General features: G+C 37.8%; 1 protein-coding gene across 2 annotated transcripts in view; it reads left to right on the top strand.

Annotated features, from left to right (window-relative positions):
- The window catches only part of LOC143148298 (uncharacterized), a 119,840-nt gene extending 96,831 nt beyond the window's left edge, over nt 1-23,009 (top strand). Inside the window, exons 3-7 of one of the 2 annotated variants that reach the window (XM_076314504.1) lie at nt 2,631-2,731; nt 3,725-3,873; nt 4,876-5,791; nt 13,417-13,932; nt 16,172-23,009. In XM_076314504.1, coding sequence (XP_076170619.1) covers nt 2,631-2,731; nt 3,725-3,873; nt 4,876-5,791; nt 13,417-13,932; nt 16,172-16,624 — 2,135 coding nt within the window. In that variant the 3' untranslated portion in view covers nt 16,625-23,009. Of the gene's footprint in view, nt 1-2,630; nt 2,732-3,724; nt 3,874-4,875; nt 5,792-13,416; nt 13,970-16,171 lie in introns of both variants that reach the window. The other variant, XM_076314505.1, reaches the window with a different exon arrangement.
- Nucleotides 23,010-23,729: the final 720 nt, after the last annotated feature.

Raw genomic sequence — 23,729 nt, 5'->3', positions numbered from 1 at the left:
ATTTTTCAAGTGCCAAGTTTTCTTCGTAATTTATATTTCCAACTTGACACTTTTATTCCAATCGATGTGATCTAAAGTTTCTGTAAACTTTTAAATACTCATTGACTTAAAAATGACCAACAAAGTCGATCGTATGCAAATGACGTGTCAATGGACTTGTTAATAAAAAATGTATAGTTTTCATTTTGTCTTTATTCGATTACCATTGGGATTCTCGTGGAATCTCATACGAAATATTTCGTTGATACTTTTAAATACTCATTGACTTAAAAAATGACCAACAAAATCGATCGTATGCAAATGACGTGGCAGTCAACTTGTTAATAAAAAATGTTTAGTTTTCATTTTGCTTTTATTCGATTACCATTGGGGTTCTCGTGGAATCTCATACGAAATATTTCGTTGATACTTTTAAATACTCATTGACTTAAAAAATGACCAACAAAATCGATCGTGTGCAAATGACGTGGAAGTCAACTTGTTAATACAAAATGTATAGTTTTCATTTTGCCTTTATTCGATTACCGTTGGGATTCTCGTGGAATCTCATACGAAATATTTCGTTGATACTTTTAAATACTCATTGACTTAAAAAATGATCAACAAAGTCGATCGTATGCAAATGACGTGTCAATGGACTTGTTAATAAAAAATGTATAGTTTTCATTTTGCCTTTATTCGATTACCGTTGGGATTCTCGTGGAATCTTATACGAAATATTTCGTTGATACTTTGTCTCCGCGTTAAAAGCTTCAGTGTCATCTGTATTGTACGAAACATAAGTACTGTAGTAGGAATGAAATCGATTGGCCGCTGAAGGCCACTTTCTCCACTGTGAATCACGCCAGGAATGACCCCCACTATGGCAGCTTGCCTCTTTGTTCGAGACACGGAGTCTGTATTCGCGCGAAAAAAGAAGAGACGGATTGGCAGACTGGCCAAAAAATATGGCGGGAATAGCCCCTCGGTTGCCTTCAACGGCCAGATGATTTTATTCCGACTACGTACGAAGGATAAAAGAAAAAAAAAAAAGAAAAACAGAATACGCACATTTTTAGCAATTTTACGGTGCACGATGTACAATATTTTGTTACCGAAAACTGGACTACAGAATCGGAAATGGTTGGGAAATAGGAAACGTCCTAATAAAATTCAATATTGAAGATTCGGTGTACTTCTTAGAAACTGATTAAAAACACAGAAAATTAAAATAACGTGAAACAATATCTTTTTCAAATTTTTTTACCGATGCTTAATTAAAATATAAACTTCGTGTTACGAGCAGTACGGTTAAATTCATCGAACCTCGTTTCTTCGCTGGTGGACTAAAATATTAAAAATTAATTTTCTCGGTAAAGCTGTTTTGCAACGTTCCTTGCTTTTTCCTCCTTACTATTCGTACAACATAACGCTTATATTCTGCCCTTGTTAATACCATGAAATATCTTCGAGTTAAAACGGTTTCTTAACTAAAATGGTTTCGTGTTAATCTTTCGTGCGAGTTGAAAATTGAACATAACGCGACGATGGTTTCTACGTAGATTATCATCTATTTTGGTGTAAATAAAGTAACTTTTTTCTTGCCAATAAGCGAGAACCGTAGAACTCGCGATCGTAAATATTATAGAATCCAAAGACACTGTTCTTCCAATTGATGATTACGAAGTATATTGATCGGTAGCATAATCTGACTAATAAGAAATTATTTAACTATCGAGTACGGTAGAACCTCGGTTATACGAGCACCCTTTATGAGAACTTTCTATTATACGAAAGTTTTGTTATATAAACATAAATAGTATATTTCCTAATACAATACAATAGTATATTTCTAATACAAAGTGTTTACCTATCCTCTTCAGTACGAATCTATTGACAATAATTCAGTATGAAATTGACATAATACGCGTAACGGTATAATGTGCTATCGCAAGTGTTTTAAATAACAACCAAGAACCGAATCGATGTACCACTTCGAGAAAAATTTGTAATTTATCAATTTAATCTCCTTAATTTCGTTAAAATAAAGGAATATCAAAAAATATTGTTTCTTTTTTATCTTGTATTCTATTATACGAAATTATCTACAAACAGATTGTACTAGTTTTGTTTTATTTCCTCTCGAGTGATAAATAAACTCGAGAGCCAAGCACTTGTTCCATTATGTAAAAAACACTTTTGTCCCTCGATTAATTCATATAACGAGATTTCATTGTACTCGTTTCTTTCTCAAGCACTTTTTCATTTTCCTGTGTACGTTCGTAAACGATAACCGAAACCTTTGAACCGAAAGTCGATGTCGAAAAATTCCATCGACGAACAAATTCTATTTTCGAAAGGATCTGGATGTTTGAACAAGGTTTCAAATAAAATGAAATTTCGTTTCATTGAAAAAGTTTCGCGACAATTAAAAGTCCCCTACCTGGCAGCTTTGTTCAATTACAGAATATTTATATTCACTAGAGTTTGGAATAGTCTTGAATCAAACAACACAGCTCCTGCTCTCGAACGATTGTACTTGCAGCTGGACAAACTTTCGGAGTTATTTTTGACTAATAAGAATTTGGCGTCTAATTGGACGATACTCGTGTCACGTCGGAAGTTGAAATCGAGGTTTTATTTTTTCACAGGATGCAACCGTACACTTAGGAATTCCTTTGGATGGATACGATGGACCGGTCGGATGGGACGATGCATCGTTCGGATCAAGGCACTTCCTAGAGACCCACAGGTTAATACTAAGTTGTTCGATAAGTTTTGTCGGTTTTTCCATTGTAAAAAAATACTACGACGCTTCAACTTTGAACAACTGTAAATATACGAACGAATCGACAGATCTACATAAAACGTCACACATGTTCATCAAACAGTGTTCGATGTACCATCTTTGGAAAAATAAAACGACGAACCTAATAACGCCATTTCTTATCGAACGACAAAACTTATCGAGCAACCTATTACAAATTCCTCCATTGACTTGCAAAAAAGATTAAAACTCTCCTTAATAAAATAGTTTCATCGAAGGCAATAAAAATCTTGAAACTAAAATCGGCTTACCCGGAGGCCAACGCGATCGACTAACCTATTTTCTTTTTGTTTTTAGAATTGATAATCCTTTATTAAACGCTTTAATCGAACGATGGAAACATTTTCGTTTCGCGACCTTCGGATCAATTCTTGCGATAAATTTGTCTTCTCTCGATATTTTTAATTCGTGATTCAATATTATGTTTCACAATGCGTTAAGATTCGATAATTATTTTCAAACCGTGTTCGTAACCGAGAAAATATTTCGATTCGATCGTGGATAACACTCCAACGAGAGGTATTCGATATTTGTACATTTCTTTCGCATACATCTCCGTCGTGGAGAATAGTTTGGAATTATTTACAAATTGCTAAAAAACAATTGGAAGATTGTACCAGGTTGTTGAATAAGTTTTGTCGTTCTTCCCATCTTAAAGAACGAGTCGACGGATCTTCGTGAAACTTCACACATGTTCGTCAAACGACAGTAGCACCTTTAGAAAACTGAAACAACGAACCTGATAGCTTCGTTTCTTATCGAACGACAAAACATATCGAGCAACCTATTAAACTGACAGGCGGAGTACTCGATTTGAAAAAATTTCTTTCTAAATGGATTTCCGGTTCGGCAACTTTTTTTACTCGAAGGAGGAACAAAATTTTGATAAAAGAACGGCTAAATTTAATCCCGATGCAGGTAATCGAGTTAACAGTTAGGAGGCTGCAAGTCGGTTTTCTGAAAGAAACCAGATGCGAGGGTGCGTACATTCAATTCTCCGATGGCATCGAGGATCTCGAGGACGAAACGGGACGTTATTGCGGCCACGTGAGTGGCAACGCAACCAGGTACGCCACATTTTGTTTCATCGCTGAGTAATATGAATTTATTTCGCGAGTAGAGCGCGAGCGGATTATCGTCTCAGCGGCATTCTTCTCGTCGACGATCGGTCGTTACCGTGCTCGACGAATTTACGTAATTGCGCTATCCGTTCAAAAGGCTTTGTTTCGCGTTCCATTCCGTATTCTATTATTCGTATTCGCGCCGATTAGCATAGAAAGATTGGTAAACGTCGGAGGAAATTGTTATCGAGTCGCGAGTATCCGTTCTGTAAAATACGAGATCGCGGAGTGGATAAAAGAGACCATCGAGGCATCTCTAATGAAAAATAATTAGCCGACTGGCGTTCGCGGGAGATTATAAACAAAACGAGCGTACGTGGATGCCTTTGGTGGATGATGGATTAAACAGATGTCTGGCCTTTCGAAACACAACGCGCTTCGAAGCCGCTTATAAACGTGACATTTGACGCGCGTACGTGTTTCCCATCCTGATAAACTCGCGATTTCGGTTCGGTTATAATTTCAATTTACCCGTTCTCGTCTTTAGCGAAACATTTCCACGATGCACGGAACCGTGTAAATTACTCGCAAGCGTGAAGTTCAGTTTGGTAAAACAATCGAGACGAATCTATCGAATTATAACGAATCGTAAAGAATCCATCGTAAAAGACGCGTATATTTATCGCTCGTTACGCGACAGCGTCGTTCACCGAAGCACTGATCACGATTCCAACAACAAGAGCATCCGTGTTCACGATTTCGAAGCTTTTTCCAAACTTTCCGAAAAATCTGTTCCCGGAACTAGAAAAATGTCCATGCACGGGAGAAACGAGAGGGGACACGCTTGTTGGTTAAACTCTCCGATCGATAGAAGGAGAGGGTTACCCAAATTTTCCCCGGTAGAAAAATATTCGACGCCCCTCGATTCTGTAAACCACCGACGCAATTTCGTAGAAGCGTAGAACCGTTCGACCGTAGACGCAACGTTCCGCTTTAATTGTCCCGCAGATTGTTCCTGAGGAAGGGGCCCAATTTAACGATCATAATGGACTCCGAGGAGAAGTTCGCCGCCGAGAATCCCGTGATCTTCTCCGCCCAGTTTTCCATTCTGCCGGCCCAACTGGCCGCCGAACGACACCGTGGCTTTTCGCCGTCCCCCTCGTCCGAATGCCCTTTGGAATGTGCGGTGAGAAACGATCGAAGATCCTGCAAGCTCGTGTCCCCGGGTTACCCGGGCGTTTATCCACGCGGTATCAGATGCAGGATCGCGATGGAGTCGAGCGTCGGTCGTTTTAAAATCGGTGGCCAGCCGGACGACCTCTTCGATCTGATGAACCGCACGTCCCAGGACGGCTGCCAGACGGAGAACTGCGAGCAGCACGTTGAAATCGTTGCGGAAGTACCGAGGACGAGGGTGGCCAGATCGTACGTAGAGTATCCGGCGGGAAATAGACGAGCCAGGAGTCCCGATCACGAGGAGGAGTTGGAGTTTATCATCGGGCAAACCTCGCGCAAGTTCAGAAGGGGCAGAAATAATCGAAGGCGACTCAAGAAAGTCAAGAAGGAAGTCGTCGGATCAAAGGCTCCCCGCAATTCTCGTGGAAAGGAGGCGGATGAGGATATCCGGAGAAATAGCACCCGTCCGAAGGATATCACCGTACGGTCTTCCGCAGACGTCGTCCCCGGTAAAAGCAGCTCGAGGCTATCCAACGGCTATCGCGATCAAGGGGCCCGCTCCGAATCTATCCAGAAGCGACTCCGTCACCCGCAGCGCGTCCATAAGAAGTCCATGGGCTCGATAAGCCCCAAGAAGAATTCCGATCATGATCTGCGAGATATATCGAACGCGAGGATCCTACCTGACGGAGCTCGCGAGATTGCCAGGAAAGGCTCCAGCCAAGAAAAACTCGACTCGTTGCTCCAGGTGAGTTACCCGGGGAAAACTTTACTCGCGATTACAACTACGCTGGACGACCTCCAACATTACCGGATCGTTTTTCTTTTTCTTTTTTCTTCTTTTTTTCGGATCGATCTCGACCGATCTGGTCGCAAATCCGTTCAACCTTCGTTCCCCGGTGAAACATCGCGTTCGTTAATTACATTCGTCGGAATATTCCCGATTTATCGCCCGAGAAGTTTCTCGCGATTGTAATTCTGGACGATTTCCAAATTACTCGGATAATCAATTTCTCGAGCTGTACACGAGCGAAATAATAGGTTGCTCGATAAGTTTCGTCGTTCGATAAGAAATGGAGCAATTAGGTTCGTCGTTTTATTTTTCTAAAGACGGTGCTACTGTTCGATGAACACGTGTAAAGTTTCGTACAGATCCGTCGACTTCGTGTATTTACAGTTGTTCAAAGTTGAAGAGTCATGGTATATTTTACAATGGAAAAAAACGGCAAAACTTATCGAACAAGAAATTTATTATGTTCGTTCGTCGATACTCACGGTGTATCCTGATTTATCGCGCGACAAACGTTATTTCTAAAATTACTCCCGGTTCCGACCGAGCTCGGCCAGTTGGCGCGGATTCGGAACAACAAATACGGAGATCATCGCTTTCGCTTATTGATACCTGTGGCGAACTATCCTGATATATTATTGACAAAGTTTTACTCCGTGTTGTTTTACGGTTACGCTTCTCCTTCGGCGGAACACATAACTCTCTCGCTTCCTTCCTCTTTTTCCGTGCGTTTTTTGCTCGGTTTCCTCCCCGCGATTGAAATATCAGCAGCTGCTATCGCCTCGGGAATAGGAATTCCTTTCTCGAGATCGACGATCGATGTTACGAGGGTCGTCGCACGAGTGTCCAGAATTTCGATTTTCTTTTATCTCGCACACGTCGTCGAAAGGGGGAAATCTAACGACATAGAATTTGCATGTATCCACATGCAAGGTGGGTGGTCCGTGCAACTGTCTCGAAACGTAACTCCGTTATCGGTGCAATTAGAGAAGTATGTCAAAGGAAGAAGAGGAATGGTTCGAAGACCGCTTTATTTGCAGAACCGTACTTCTTTTTCGTGCAACGGTGCATGTGCGTTCAACGGCTGCTACTATTTTTTTTTTTTTTTCATAGAAATGCATCCTTTTTTTTTGCACGGATCGAATCCTCTCGTTATTCGACGTAAAAAGTTATCGGAGTGAAGTTGTACAAAAATTATTAAATCGCGAGATTCATTTATACGAACGATTCTCCGTTACATTTCGTATAATGCTTTTTAATTGTTTTCGTAACCGAATCAATCTAAACTAGGTATTAACGATCTGCTGTTTTTCTCTTCTCCTATCACTTGGATCACTGGAGAAGAGATCTTTGAAGTTATTAATCCCCGTACGAGCCCCCAAATAACTGTTGTACTCGTGCGGTATATCAAAGTATATTTAAGGATATTATATATTACAATGATACAAGTATTAAACGTAGCGTTGGTGATTGGTTTCGTTTTCTACTAAGGTAGATCGACCGCGTATTAAACTAAGCTAACCGTCTTTGTGCCTTCGGCACGCGTCTTGATCGTCTTTGTTGCTTAAGTCTTACACCGGCCTTTCGTCTTGGTACGTCTTTTAATCGTCTCGTCTTATCGTCTTCGTTGTACTGTCCGCGATACACTCCTTGGACATACTCTCGTCGTCATACTTTGTCATACTGTGACATACTGTGACATACTGTGGCATACTGTGACATACTCTCGTCGTCGTACTCTTGCACTCAGGACACAAACTGTCCTCAAACATTCCTTTCGTACTTTATATAGTCATACCCTTTCATTCTCTTTCGTTCTATTCCTCAGTCTCTCTCACTTCAGACATTCGGTCACGTTTGGCCATCCTAATCGCTCGTCTTTTCCAAGCATACCTCATTTTCTCCGAGCCACAGGTACTCTCTTTCATCCCCATGCATCCTTACACCTGGTCGTCGTGCAGGACCCCCTGTAAAGGGATCCTCGGGCCTATCGTAAAAGCTGGCGGTCAGATTGACACCAATTGTTTTACCTCGACCCGTTTAGGCCCGTGGTCGAAACAGGCCCAAGTGGGCTCGGAAAATCCGATACTACAGATCCATATTTTTTTCAATGACGAAACTTTAAACGGACAGAAATATCGTAATGAAGAAACGTTTAAGAATACTCTTCGATGTAGATATTCGCTTAAAATATCTCATCGATTAATCTTTCTTACTACTTCTTTAAGTGGAACAAAGAAATGATTTATATTTAAAAGAGAATAATAGAATTATCGAATTCGCGTGCATCGTTGCCCTTGTAACAAAAAATATGGCCGTACAAATATAATAGCCTTTGAAGCTTAAAAGAATTCTTTTTCGTTTGAATGTTATGGCTTGAAACAATTACGCGGACCGCTCTGTATATACTTCTTTTTGTTTCAAAATTTCCAATTTCACGAGTGGGAAATTATCGTCCCCGAATGTCTCGTCGGTAAAGTGTACTTCGGAAGAAGTAAGAATTATGAAACGAGTCGATTATTATTAAGTTCGCAATTGTCGAAATACAGAAAGGGAGGAGTAGAAGCCGAGAACAGCGGAAGTAAGGGTCTTCGTTTTACGGTACTTCGTTGAATACTTAATCGAGGATATTACGGTAACCAGACCCTATCTCGGTTGGCTAGCCGTGCCTCGCACTCAGAGGGACCTCGAACTTAAACAAAACGGATAATTAAAAAATTTTTATACTCTCGTAATCGGTTCACGATTCGGTAATACCAATACATTAGGTATAAAAGACAGTATTAGTTCGTTTCATCCCGGATCCGTTACTCGTACTCGCCGATTAGGCTTACTTCACAGATCCAGCCTCGGGCTAAACGCGTACCGTCGACTCTTGGTTTTATAAAATGGTTCGAAGAATAATTCAAATACGATGTCGTCCGTGTTGAATTAGGGGTAGTCACCGTTTTATAATTTCGACTTTGTTTAAAAAATACCGAACGTTCGATACTGCGACTATTCGATATTTCGTATTTATAACTACTTCATTTATAATTGTAATTAATTACAATTCTAAATTCAATTCGGTTATTAACCGAAGTATTACGCGATAATTCTCTTGCATCTGTGATTCAGCATTCATCATTATTTATTGAAAACGTTACGAACGTTCTTGTCTTTGAGTTCACAATGCACGACACATTCAAAGAACAAATTTCCAGAGCTGAAAAATAAGTATTTGTAATTTACCGTAAAGGGAATATCGCTGCTCTTAAAAAACTGTCGGCATCTTAGTATTTTCGGATAGAATACTTTCTTGGGTAATTTAACGATACCGTGGATAGGTGCATTATAGCGAAACAATTAAACAGCGATCGTTATCATCGAAATCCTCTTGGTACATTGAAATAGAACCTCGTATGGAGAAAAATTCAAAGTTTCGTCTCGATAATATTGAATACGCGACGTGACGCTACTCATCGTTCGTACAGTCCATTGAAATTGATCATGTAGCAATGAATAATCGCGTAATTGGAGACAGTTTAAAATAGAATCTGCTAGAGAAGCCTTATGGGACCAAGAGCGTGGAGGGGGGAGGAGAGTGAAAGATAAACGACCCAGGTCTCTCTCGATCTCCGACGAGGGAAGGACCCAATCTGTTCCCTTCCAATTTTAACGCGTTTTTGCGAGACGACAGAAAACAGGCCCTTCTTCCAATGCGTAAAACATAAAATATAGACTCTCGATAATTGAAGCGTTATTATGGAAAGTTATAAAAAAAACTCATTCGATTTATAATTATTGGAAAATTTTAGTTTATTTTTATTTAAATAAACTACCAAAGATAAAATAAATGAAAAGAGTAGCGGAATTTTCTATTTTTCTTATCAATTAGCTGAACAATTCTATAAAAAAAAATCGCTTAATAACAAAACGTTTTCCTATTTGCACCATACCACACACGTATTACCGAAATTAGAAGGGAAGGGGAGAAATTAATTTACAAATGTAATTAGCTTTCTATTTCAATAATTGTCACCGAATGCTACGGGTAAAAATACCGTTAATAAACAAGTAATTTAAAAAGAAAGTTTGAAAAAAAAAAAATTGACTTCTTTGGTAGTTTTAATCTTAAATTTACAAACCTTATAAATATTAATCTCAACCATTGTTAGTTTAGTACTATTATTTTGCATCATTATAAACTATTACAAAAATCAAATTGCATTCAAATTATATATCATGGTATTACCATTGGTATATAGAACATATTTTTTCATCGAAACACAATATTTTTTCATTTTAAAATGAAAAAATTATTTATTTTTCGCAAGAATGTCTCAATTGTAAAGATAAAAATAATGAAACTTATACACGATATCATCCACGCTGTATGAAACGCTGCATAAAATTTTACTTTTGTAGATATCTGTTCTTTTTTTTATTTGCAAATATATCGTTTCTTTCTTACGAATAAAAAAATATCTTTGGTCGTAGATTTCCAGATGCACTTAAATATAATGAATCGTACAAGAATGTCTTATTTCTTTGTTTTTAATACGGATCTTTGCAGATTATTCGCCCTAGTGTAACAAAATTTGCTAAATAATTTCTCGAGTCTCTAAAATTATCGAGTATCTACTGCTCTACGCATTCCAACACGGACCTATAACCTATCCTAACCCATGATAGGGTAATACATATGTATATTACATATCTCATAGTATATTAAATTTCAATTACTCGTATATCGAAAATTATCGATGCTTGTCGAATAAAACTAACTCGGTTGCCCGAACGCCTTGAATAATCAATAAAAATGAAGTAGAGCAAAGTGAAACAATTCCGACTATTTGATTAAGAAATGTTTAAAAATTTAAACAAGTTACACAGTTCTTAATTGTCTCGTATGTTAAACGATAGCTACAAGTGCCTAATTTGTATTAGTATGGTCGAGAATAAATTAATGAAGTTGAACCGTTAAAAGTGAAATTGATTATTTGGCTACTCGTGATTTTTCTACATAAAAGAGGTTAAAAAAAACTGTTAAATTAATTAAATGCGTTTTAACGTACTTAATCATCACACGAGTCGCAAACATAGCCACGGAGAATATCAGAAACCAACTGGAATTATTCCTTCGTTTTATCTGATATCACTCCACGCATTGTATTCAGATATTCAAGATAATACGAGTTGTTGAATTTAAATATCACCAAGAACCGATAGTTTCAAAGTAGAAACGTTTCTTTATTCAACGAGATCAATAATGTACATAAATTCCAAATACGAACCCTGGCTTTAAAATCGATCAACGTTATAAAGTTATATTCGAAAATGACCACTCACGGGGTAATGTAAAACAAAGATCGCCGAAATCACGGATACGATGAATATTAACTAGACGCTAATAGGTGGCAGTACCATAGAAAGTCAATTAACGCGTTTTCTGTTTTGAGAAATAACGATGGCGAGAATTACTCGCTGGCTGGAATTAGCCCGCTTTCCATCCTGCGGAAGCGCGTTAAAATCGAAGGGGGATAGGTTGGACTTGGCGCTACTGAAAAAAAGCTAACTTTATCCGACGATTAAATTCGCTTCGCGTAAATTTATTTTTCCAACGCGCATCGAACAAAGTAATTCGTTTACCATGTACGTATCAAACTTTAAATGAAAATATCTCGAAAACGAACGTCCACTTTGAAGAAATCCATTAGGATTGTTTCATACTGTAACTTGCACCTACTATTGTCTCAGAAACGATGTCCACTACCGTAAGGTTCCCTTGTTAGATTCTCCAGTTTATTCGCACACGAGTGATATACAGCCATATATATATACTATATATACGTACTATATGTATACTATGTATACTATATATGCAGTCTTATCCTGTTGGATTGCTTTGGAGTACAATAGGTGAGAGTGGAAATCAGGGCAAAGTTCAACCGATGTCATCCAGGTAGTGTCATTCCTGGACTATGGGTTGTTTTTGGTGAGTCGTTAGGGTAAAGTTCGGCTGTCGTCTGGTGATAGATAATCTTTGAACGCTGAGTCGTTTGACACTTCACACGAATGACGATGTTCGGATCCGTTCGAACGTCACTCTAGACGTAAAACACTCGCTTCTTCGATACTCGATATCAAGCACAACTTAAAAGATGCGTTTTTCAGCGGTATTCGGTGTGACTTCCAAGAGAAGAAAATTATACAGAAAAATTCACCGTATTCCAATTTGGAAAATTATTATTCAAAAGCTGATTATTAGTAATTGTAGCTTTCCACGAGTTAATAAACAACGAAGATAATCGCGAGAACGTAGTTTCTACATTGCACATTCACATTGCAATGTAGATTGCACATTCAGGCAAAATTAGATATATTTGTTTCGTCTTCTATTTGTGAGATCGAAATAGAAAATTCCAAATATATTCAAGCAAAAGATATACGATACAACAAACGATAGCAGTGCTTTCGTTAGCTCTCGCACTTTTTACTCTCGATAAACTTTCTACTCTTGATTCTCTTCATTCTCGATACACGTCTTCACTCTAACTCTGGGTTTTGCATTGCGAATACAGTTGGACGTTAACCGAAAAATTTCCTTCTCTCTGTTCACTCTCGCGCTCTTTATACACTCGTTCTTTTCACCGACAGTTATATATATTACACGCAATGATCCAACAAATCACAATCTCGACTCTCACGCTTTCGTGGAATCATCCTATCAAACACACTCGCACATCGCTCATACCACTTCGCACCTTCTTATTCTGTAAACATAGAAAATCAATTCCACGCTCTTGTAATTATCCAGCCATGATTTCTAGAAGCAAGCAAAAACAAATAATAGGATACGAGTTTACGTTGGGGCCCCAATGGATCCAACAGCTTCCAACTCGGTCCAACGAAACGAGTCAGCAGATGTAAACAAATGTATGCGATCGACGAATGAGGCAAGACAAGACCAAAATTACTGTCTTCTTCTATTACACAAATTCCACACGAACGTTTGTTTTTCGTTATTGACTCGTCTCGTTGTACCGAGTATACGTAAGCTGTTGGGTCCATTTCGACCCCGATGTAAACTCGTCTCGTATCAATTGCTTTTGCTTGCTTTGAGAAATCGTGACTGGATAATAAGAAATCGTCTGAAATCAGTCTACTTTCTCCTCGATTTTTCAAATTCAACTTCACAATACATACTACAAAATGGAGCAAAACTTTTCATCACGAAAAATGTTCAGCTCTTAGTGTTCTATCATTCTGTTGAAAAAAAGTCCCAAGGAAAGTTGTATTAAGAACATAAAAAAAACATGAAAACCTTCGAGACTTGATTTCACCTTCTTAAAGAAATTTCCTGTGGACAAACAAGTTTCTCTGTATACGCACTATTGTGCTCTACATGCGCACAAACTTTCATTAAAATCAGCCTTACGGTTGAGAAGAATTTCTTTACAATACAACGTGTAAATACTATCTCGAGCCACTGTAGTTTCCTTTCAGTCTATAGTTTCCATTCATCGATGAACGAGAAACGGCCAGACAGATACGATTCGACTTGAAAACAGAAATGTAATCGGTTTGTTTCCCGCTCGAAGGTTCCCGAATATCGATACGCGAAGAGGAGCCGAATACAAGACAAATTAGGAAGCACCAGTTGCGTCGGCGATTACCTCGCCCTCCTGGAGAACGTGGACGGGAAGATCTTCGAAATCTCGAAGTTCTGCGGCTTGGGCCACGTGCCGCGGATTCTTTCGCGCGGGAAGAACATCATCGTGGAATTCTTCGCGGAACAGGACGGCACGATAATGCACGGTGGATTCCAATTGTCCCTCCAGGAAACCGAGGAGGCGTCGGGCGTGAAACGCGATAGAAACTGCGAGTTCGTCTACAAAAGCACGGAACGTACCCGCGAGAATATAAAATCGTTGCAGAGCTGGTATCCACCGAACACTCTTTGCAGTTACGTTTTCATGGGTAGATCCTCCGAGAAGATCTCCATCCACATAAAGATAATCAGAAACGAAGCAGACCAGGAGCACCTGCCCCAGAAGCGGAACGTTACCCTGAATTATTGCACCGGGAACGAAATTGCTGTTTACAATGGAGTAGAGGTAACTATCGGAGGAACTCGACAAATACGATTGCACGGTAATTAGAAGTTATTCCGTAAATTTACAACATCGTCAAGAGTACTTCGTTTGGCTCGCGACTACGTGGCAGGCAGTTCTCGATGTTCGGGAAATACTAGGTTGTTCTATAAGTTTTGTCGTTTCTTTTTTTTTCCATTGTAAAAGAATACTACGACACTTCCACTTTGAACAATTGGAAACGTACGAACGAGTTGACGAATCTACGCGAAACTTCGCACATATTCATCGATCAGTAGTATCGTCTTTGGAAAAATAAAACGATGAACTTGATAGCTCCATTTCTTATCGAACGACAAAACTTATTATGTAAAACTTGTATTGAGCAACCTATTAAATGAATTGTAATATCGATCATTTTCCTACGCGGACTTTTAAATATACCGTGCGTCGTCATTTGTGGAGTTTAAATAATTCTTGAATCGTATAGAATTTTCGTTAATGTTGACTACGTCTCGATTGAAAATTTCGAAGGGAGTGTTCGACGATTGATATAACGGTGGATGGATTTGTTGAACGTTATTATGCAGTATGTCCGGTTTAATTGCGAACACTCGATTACTTCTCTGAGTATTGAAAATGTGAAGAAATGTTCGAGATAAAAGTTGGTATCATTGCGATCATTTTTCAATCTTGCGATAATCTTCGAGAATCCTGCGAAGAGCGAATTTATTTTTAAATGGGATCCTATATTCTTTATTTTATATTCTCAAAGTTGACATCGAATCGTTTCGGAAACACTATTACATAGTATTTTTAATATTTAGAGAAATATCGGATATATACGTTTAAACGGAACATCCTGAACACGCTGTCCAAAATTATTATACAGAGGGTTCCATTGGGAATAACTTTATCGTCGAATAAAAGAAGATGGGGCAGATTCTCGATGAAAAAATAAATCGAAAATGTAGATTAAACATGTTTTCGCAATTTAATGAGATAATTTAACTATATTTCCTTTTTTATGCATAACCTCCATTAAAGATTAATATTATTTCGATATTTTCATCTTTCTTTTCAGGCCTTCGGAAATACCCATACAAAATATACTTTGAAGTATCGGTAATAAAACAGAAATGAAAATTGACCGAAACAAATAACTTACGAGTACTTTCAATGCATTGTGTATGATAATATCTTGCGAGATGTTTTGTACAGGGTGTTTCGTTTAACTGGAAACAGTAGCATATCTCACGAGCGATTGAAGTTATCGAAAAAGTGTTCTTACGAGAGTTGTTCGATATAAAGAGGAATATGAATCATTTTTCTATAAACGTAGTACTGGGGGAGATATCAAACTCGAGTTAATTTTTTTTAACGGAATTCTATATTTTTTTATTCATAATATTATACAACGGTATTTGTTGAGACAAATTCAACGACGTGCCGCACGATAACATTTCGTATATCAAAATGTCATAAATTAAATCCGAAGAAGTTGGGTTAACATGGATCGTGTTGTCGGTCAACAGACACTATCCACTTGCAACAGACTGACTTTTCCGTTTTTTATCGAATGTTTATCGAAAAATAAGCACAAATAATGGATTCTAATTTTTGCTTACCACTACTTAACGCATAGTAACAGTAAATAATTAATAAGTTTGTTTTTATGGGATAGTCTTCCAAATGGTGGACATTTTGTAGGATAATCGTATTACGAATAAAAAAATTTAGAGTTCCGTTTCAAAAAGTTAACTCGATTCTAATATCTTCTCCACTGCTATACCTATAGAAACATTATTTATTCGTATCATAAAAATATTACAAAAATTATCAACAATTTTCGTGAGAAAATATTTCGCAATTACCAGCCAAACGAAACAATCTTCATAAATTAAACACCGAGTAAAACTATCACCATTTCGAATAGTTTCTTCGTCCTTCTGCTTCATTGTCCACAAACACGATCTTCTGTTTCTTTGTAGCAGCCATTTGTTTCATAATCTATAAGTCACTTTTCTTCCACAAATTTTTTCATTAAGTTTCGATCGAGTTTCAATTTATCACGAAGGTTTGCTCGAAAATCCCGTGACAATTTTCAATTCCAATACGCGAACGTTTCTCGCCTTTCGTGCTACCGCCTGAAACTCATATTCCCATATTTTTCTCACGTGCAACTTTGTCCGCGAAAATATCGATCGCAATTTGCGGTGACTTTTGTTGTTGCGCAACGAGTGTAACGAAATGAAATTTACAGGCAAACAACAGCGTTCTGATGTGGTCTTACTGCGACGTGTCCCACCAGGACATCAACAACATACAAGTTCCACTCACTTCCGCCGGAAACAAATTGTTGATACAATATTACAGCGCCAAAGGCTCGTACGATGGCCAGGAGTTCACGTATACGATATCGTACAGGTTTACGAAGAAGGTACAGAACTTCACGACCAGACGACAAGTCCAAGACGACTTCAAGCTGATCTCCCTCAGGCCAGTGAACTTTTCGGTGTTGAATCTGAACGAAAGCGAGAACTGCAACTGCGATTTCGGCGACCGAATCGGCAGCTTCAAGAACTGGTTCATGGTCCTTGTCGTCCTCGGTATCGTCTCCTTTCTCGGAGCCATCCTCACTATAATCGGCCTCCTGGCCAAGTGTATTAAAATGAAGTCGATGCAGAAGAACCTACTCCAGACCCCCAAACTGTGAAACAGATCGAATTTTGGTAAATCGTCGCGCGTCCGGATCTAGATCTTTGCGAACGCAAAGTTAACCTGTTAACCGAGAAAAACGAATCGACTCGTTTTTATCTTAATATTTCATCGATAGATCTCTACCTTCGATCGTACTGCGATACAGTAGAGCTTCTCGTGTTCGAATAGTCTAATATACGATTATTTACGTAACAATGTTGGAAAGACACGAGATCCTTAAACGTTTAACCGAGTTGTCAATTCTCTTTACTTTTATTCGAAGAAATAAAGTCCAATATCGAAAGAATCTTCTATCATACGAACACCTTATACATGTTTCTACTTAGGTATTAGTTTGCATACGGGAGACTCTACTGTATTTGTATCGTTACAAATGACATTCACATATATCGTAGACAAGATGCATCGAGGGGTCGAGCCTCGAAATCTTTAAAAAGAAGGTACGTTTTTGGGACTTTTACGCATTAGTACAGTTCCTACAAGTTTCCCGCGTATTTGGAGCTCCGATTTATCGAACGATTCGAAGAATCGACAAAATGGCGCCCGAATTCCGAACGATAGGTAAACATCTACTATGCAGAGATCGTAAGTTACCAACGAATTGGATCAGTCGTTCCGTCTCGAATTACATGCATTTTCGTTATTAGCTAAGCGATCGCATGTACAAGTTTATCGCGTGACGAACTCGCGAAGAAGAGGCATCGAAACAGTGATAACAAGCGACGACTGGAACGCATTGGCGTAGACACACACCCGGAATATTAACTATCAACGAAACAAAAAATGTCCATTTCGTAATACAATCTTGATAAACTCTACTCGTTAACAATTCTTGTCAAAAACGCGTATTACGATTAAGTACGTGCACAACCTTTTTTAATAACTTTCTCATTACATTCGCGGCAAGTAATTGTAAATTTACTATTACTTGAAACCTGCGGAACGATTCCGTATTTACGTTTTAGGTGTCGGGGCTAAACTTTTATCACTTTTTAACACCTTCCTTTAAAGTGAGCTATATTCTTGTTGGAATTGGTACTAAATATACACGGGTAATTTTGTTATGCAATAAAATTCCCGTATCTACAAACCTTTGTAGGTTTCATGGGAATACGGAGCTTCCAGTCCTATGCAACGTGACCACTTATTGTTAAGCATCTAAATGCGAAGATCTGTGGTGGAGATTGGTTGAAGCACGGGTTTAGTCCTTTGCCCTTTGTCGTTCAGTTTGCAGAATCTTGGCAACATACGATCTCTGCGTGGTATATAAAAATTGCGGCCATTTTTTTTTTAATATTTCATTACCCCAAGAAAAAACCAACTTCTAACAGAAATTTTATGGAGAATTGTATCGAAATATCCTGTAACTTTTTACTAAATGATTTGTAAGAGAAACATTTTAAACGCGAATACAATTATCAAAAAATTACGCTTTCAGAAACGAGCAATCTAAAATTCTTAAATAAAAACTTAATACTTAAAAAAAAAAAAAATGGCTCCGAGGATTTTCTTCGAAATTTTTGTACGTACGCTTAAAAAGGCCGTCCAAGATGCGTTGGAAGCACAATTTCGAAAAACAATTCGTACGAAAAAGAAGAAGAAATATCGCTGTCAAATGAAAAAAATGAAGAAGTGTCGATTTCCTTCGATAAAACAAAGACAACATTTTTGTCTCGCATTCTACTCTCGACGTACGATAAGTATACCTTCTTAAATTATAAATCCAACGTCAAGTTGTTTGAAAACTATTTTTTATAATTATTCTTATTATTTTTACCGAAAATCGATTTTAAACGATCGCGATGATCGATTTCCTAGGAACTAGGATTCAAACAAAGGTCGATGTATTTTGAATCCAGAGGCTCGACAGCCCCCTCGAATCGTCTTCTGTTCGTGTTTGATTGCGCCGCGCATAGACGTTTAACGGCGAGGAATTACACGGTTCACTGGTTATGGTATCGCTCGAAAGATCTCGCGTCATAATTTCTCGAGACGCGAAAAAAAAAATGAAAGGTGCCATCCGAGAATTTCGAACTCCTGTCACTGGAGTGAATTTCCAGAGTACTTGGCCATCGCAGCGATACCCTGAACATTCTTCCGCCGAAGAATAGTCCGCGTTTGTAAATAAAACATTATACATAATTTTGTATGTTACAACTTTGTATCGAGCGTACACCAAGGAAAGTAACTTGTAACAATTATCGTGGTTAATAGATAGGCCAAGTCGGTTGAACTTGGAACCCAACGAATTGCGTGGATTGTAAATACACCAACCGCTCAACATATCTAGTTAGGAGATAAGAAAAATTGCATCGTCGACGTGCACAGAAAGAAGGGCGATGCAAAAGATCGTAGGAAGTATACACGCGTAATGGAAACTAATATACTATTCGTTAGGGTACGTAAGAAACTATCGTCGCTTAAGGAGAGAGCTTTAAACGAACTTCTTTTCGTGAATAGTTATTTAAAAACCGACCGCGCGCTACAGAGTATTATTATTTCGCATTTTATCGTGCCGAGATTGTTTTGCAAGAGTATCGATATCGTTTGCGTACAATAAGATAATCAAAAGAGATACCCGAACTGCGTATATCGATTTGTTTCGGGACAATTGTGAACACCTCTCCTCGGAAAGTTCATCGATTCGCGATCGTTCGGTGCTCGATTCGAACCTCGCTAATCAACGTCCGATCGAAACGGTACGAAACGTTTGAAACGTACGTGAATTTCTTTCAATTGTACATAATAATTTATTCTAACCAGAAACATTCGCATTCCTGTGTCGCAGGGACAATTAGAGAAACGAGAACACGAGTAGTGCGATCGACCAGCGAAGTAAGAATCCCGCGACGAAATTTCGAAACGCGGCGGAATCGTCCGGATTATCGAAACAGTGAAAAACCGTTCGCGACAATTGTATTGGAATTTTCGAAATACGTCAACTATGGCCGCGAGTATTCTCGGACGTCGAGAAAGTTTATCGTGAAAGAATTGGAATTCTCGCGCAACAATTGTTACATCGGCGCGAACGAAATTACGAACGAAAGGTCGATAACAAAGAGTAAACGGAAGAGAAACTAGTTAAATATTATTCGAAGCTCGAGGAAAGTGTTCGGAGGGTCAGCGAAATTCCGGAAACAAGGCAAAGGGCCGCTAGGTGTGGTTGCAAACGGGATGAAATACGTGCGAACGAAGCACTTGGCAGTGTAATGTCTTACGAGATAAACTATCGCCCCATTTGTTGCATCTCGTGGCGAGAGTTCCTTTGTACGAGGTGAGAAAATGATCGCGAAACGGCGTCACGCAAGGGGTGATCCGAGCAACTACCGCTCCAAGGAACAAATAGTCTCGAGCATTGCGTGGACCAGTGTTTCCCGAGTTGCAACCGAACAGATAGTTGCCGCGATGCGAATAAACGGTGAATTTAGTCGCGTGGAGCTCAATTGGCTGCTCAAACCCGCTTAACCACTCCCCTGTCGAGTTGTGTTCGCTGCTAAGTCTAGAAATCGCGATCTTTTCTCGTTCGACCGTTTAATCGGCTAAACACAGTTAGAAAATGCATTTGACACTAGAACCACCAAAGAAGTCGATTTTAGTTGCTTCGAACTTCTTTTTAAAATTACGGTGTTTTTGTTTAGAATAGTCGTGTACAATTACCAAAGTAGACAACTATCTTACAATTGAGGCATTCTTGCGAAAAGTAGCGTAAGTATTAAAACGAACAAATATTGCGCGTTAATAATGAAATATGTTCTATGGGCCAGTGGTAATACCGTGATGTATCATTTGAATGGAATTTGATTTTTGTAATTGTTTATAATAGCGCCAAATAACGGTACCAAACTAAGAATTGTTGAGATTGACGTTTATACGGTTTGCAAATTTAAGACTAGAACTACCAAAAAAGTTAATGTTACTTTTTTAAACTTCTTTTTAAAATTACTCAATTATTAATGGTGTTTTTGCCCGCAGCATTCGGTCACTATCATCGAAATAGAGACCTCGTTACATTTATGAACGAGCCAATAATGGTACCGATATGACACATGTTGCTTTCGTGGAAAACATTTATTTTTGTTTCTTCATTTTTCTACGTCATCCGTTGCTTACTACCACCCGTGATTTTAAGTTATATTTTAGTCCCTTTCCGTTCTTTATTTTTTCCCTTCGTTTTAATCCCTACCGTGAAACTTTAAGAAAGGAGAAAGAACCGTTTCTAAAAACGTTTGAAATTGACGTTGGTAGTGTTTGTAAATTTTTAATCGGAACTATCAAAGGAGTCAATTTTACCTGTTTTAAATTTCTGTTTAAAATTACTCAATTACTAGGTTTTATCGTTCGATAAAACTTATCGAACAATATAGTATTGGATTGCTCAATAAGTTTTATCGAACGACAAAACTTATTGAACAATCTATTATTAACGGTGTGTTTGCTCGCAGAATTCGGTGACAATTATTGAAGTAGAGAACTAATTACACTTGTAAATTAATTTACCTTCTCCCCAACGAACTATGATACAAATAGTAATACGTTCACCATCGGTAGTTCTAGTGTTAAAATGTTGTCCCGATAAATCGTAAAAACGCTTCGTTCATCGATACGTTTCGATCCCTGTTCATTATACTTTGAAATTTCTAAAAACGAACTCGGAGAACAGAATCGACAGAACCACTGTATAAAATGAATTTAAGTAAAACATAATAATAACGTCTATGAAAAAAGAAATATAATACGACGATTTAATTCTAATTTAGCATCGATTGATACAAATACAAATTTCAAGCAACGTTTCTACATAATTTTCGATTAAATTTCTCTCGTTGCTTCGTTTCGAGTTGATGTATATTTTGGCATTATTATTGTTCTTTTGTCTTAAATTCGATTTACACACGATTGTCTTATATAATTTTTATTCGAAAACACGGCCACGTTCGAGACCACGTTTGTATTTATTATTTTTCTATTAAACTTTATACTACTCTTACTTTCATATTTATTATTTTATTCACAAAACCTTTGTTTCTTTTTATACACGACAACGTTATCTCGTGTCTCTGCGAAAGTTATACTCGCAGTTTAGCTGGAAAAGACAGAGACGGAGTAGCCGAATGTTATGGCGGGGATTGTTGCGGTTAACCTTGAGCGGCCACTTGATTTTGCTTCGTCTATAGATGACTTCAATTTGCTCTTGAACAGTTCGTTGAGTGAAAAAGAAAGTATTCGAACGAAGATTGAACGGAAGCGAACATACAGGGTGGTGTGGTAGAAACAGAAGCCTTGTTATCTGCTTTGTCTTTGAAAGTACGAAACAACATTCGAGTTAAACGATTTCGTAGATTATTTTTCCCAGAGTTAGATTTTAACGAAATAATAAAAATCGTCTTAATTTAAAACATATCTGTATCACTATTAAATTACATAAATAAGTCTGCAACAATGATACCTAGATGTTCCGAGAGAAACAAACTATAACGACGAGTGTGATCACTTTGATATGTGGTAAAATATGCGAGTATCGCAAACAGTTAATTTTGTCATAAAAGATCCGTGTCTTGGAAAAAAATACAGTTTCGTTTGAAAATAATTTCGATCTTAGTTGCTCCAAAGTATAACTTTTGGAGAAAATTACATTCTTACGATCGTTATTTTTAAGTGTTGCGTCTCTGGTTGATCATCCATGTACAATAAAGTAATCGTGTTTTTTTATATACATACTTTGCGACTATGTAAGTATGAAAGTTATCTTTCGTTTTTTTTTTTTTTTTTTTTGCATAGAACATCCGACGTTGCGTTCCAAAAATATCTGAGAACGGACAGTTTATACGTTGCAACCTAATAATTGAATGGCAATTAGATAGTACGTTGCATACAATATGATAAACCACCGTTCCAATTAATTCGGAACATTCGTATCGACGATAAGCAAGCACGAGTTACGATGACTTTCCAGAAATACATCACATTCGTAATTAATCGACGATTGTCACTTTTTCGCATATCATACGCATATTCTGCGAAGTAACAAACAAAACGACGAACGAAGAAATGTACAGCTTTTCAGCTACAGTGCCAAATAATAATTCGTTGAAATGTTCCTAACTCGTTTTATACACGGAGTTTCAAGAATGTTGCCAAATAGGTCTTCTGAACCTTAGTTTCGTTGTCCTCGCATCTATTCAAATATTTCCATCGAATACCGAACTACTCCGCATTTGTAACCGTGGAACGTATTTTTATAAAAATGCAACGTATAAATGTGATAAATATTTAATGGAATTATACCTGCCCAGCAAGCAATCGTACGACGATGTGTAACCGTGTTAAACGAAATACAAACACCTCATAATAAACACGAGACTGTTGCTAATTGTACGCGATCACATGAGTTCTTTTTTTTATTCTAATACACCCCTATGTAATACAAATAACACGATGTTTTGATTTCTAATTCCGTTCGAACGGAAAGTGCAATTGCACTGTGCAAATTTGCCGTAAAAGTTTATTCATCAATTAAAGATCCGTTTAAGGTATCTACTAATAAAACTAGTAGTACAACGAACGATGTTTAAGAAATTTCTATATTATCGAAAACAATCAATTTTTTATTTAAAGTATGATAAAATTGATACTAATACCAAAACATAATCGCCAAGGAAGAACAAGGTGTTGACCTGCTTAAAAAACCTGATAACTTTTATTTTAACTATTATTTAAAATGTCCACATTAACTTTTACAAGGCAAGGGAATTTTATTAGGAAAAACAAAAGTGGCTTTATTGTTATATTTGTTTAATTTTTTATGATAGCTCAAATAATAACCAGGTTGCAGAAAAGTATCCATTTGTTTAGGGAGAAGTAGTTTATGTATTACATATACCAGTCACAAAATTTTCTTGATTTCTTTATTTCTTTTAAAACAATCCTGACAGTGCATACTTTTTTGAAAATTTTTGCTATTACAAAACTTCTTCCGAAGTACTTACAAACTCCAGGACTAAATAAATATATTGTTAGCATATAGAATGGTATCAGATACTTTAACAAAATTAAAAAGTATTTGAAATAATTTTAATATTGCAAAATTGTGCTATACAATT

This window comes from Ptiloglossa arizonensis, chromosome 6, assembly GCF_051014685.1.
Source record: "Ptiloglossa arizonensis isolate GNS036 chromosome 6, iyPtiAriz1_principal, whole genome shotgun sequence".
Lineage (NCBI taxonomy): Eukaryota > Metazoa > Arthropoda > Insecta > Hymenoptera > Colletidae > Ptiloglossa > Ptiloglossa arizonensis.
The sequence above is the reverse complement of the archived record's forward strand: the minus strand, read 5'-3'. Positions and strand labels throughout refer to the sequence as shown.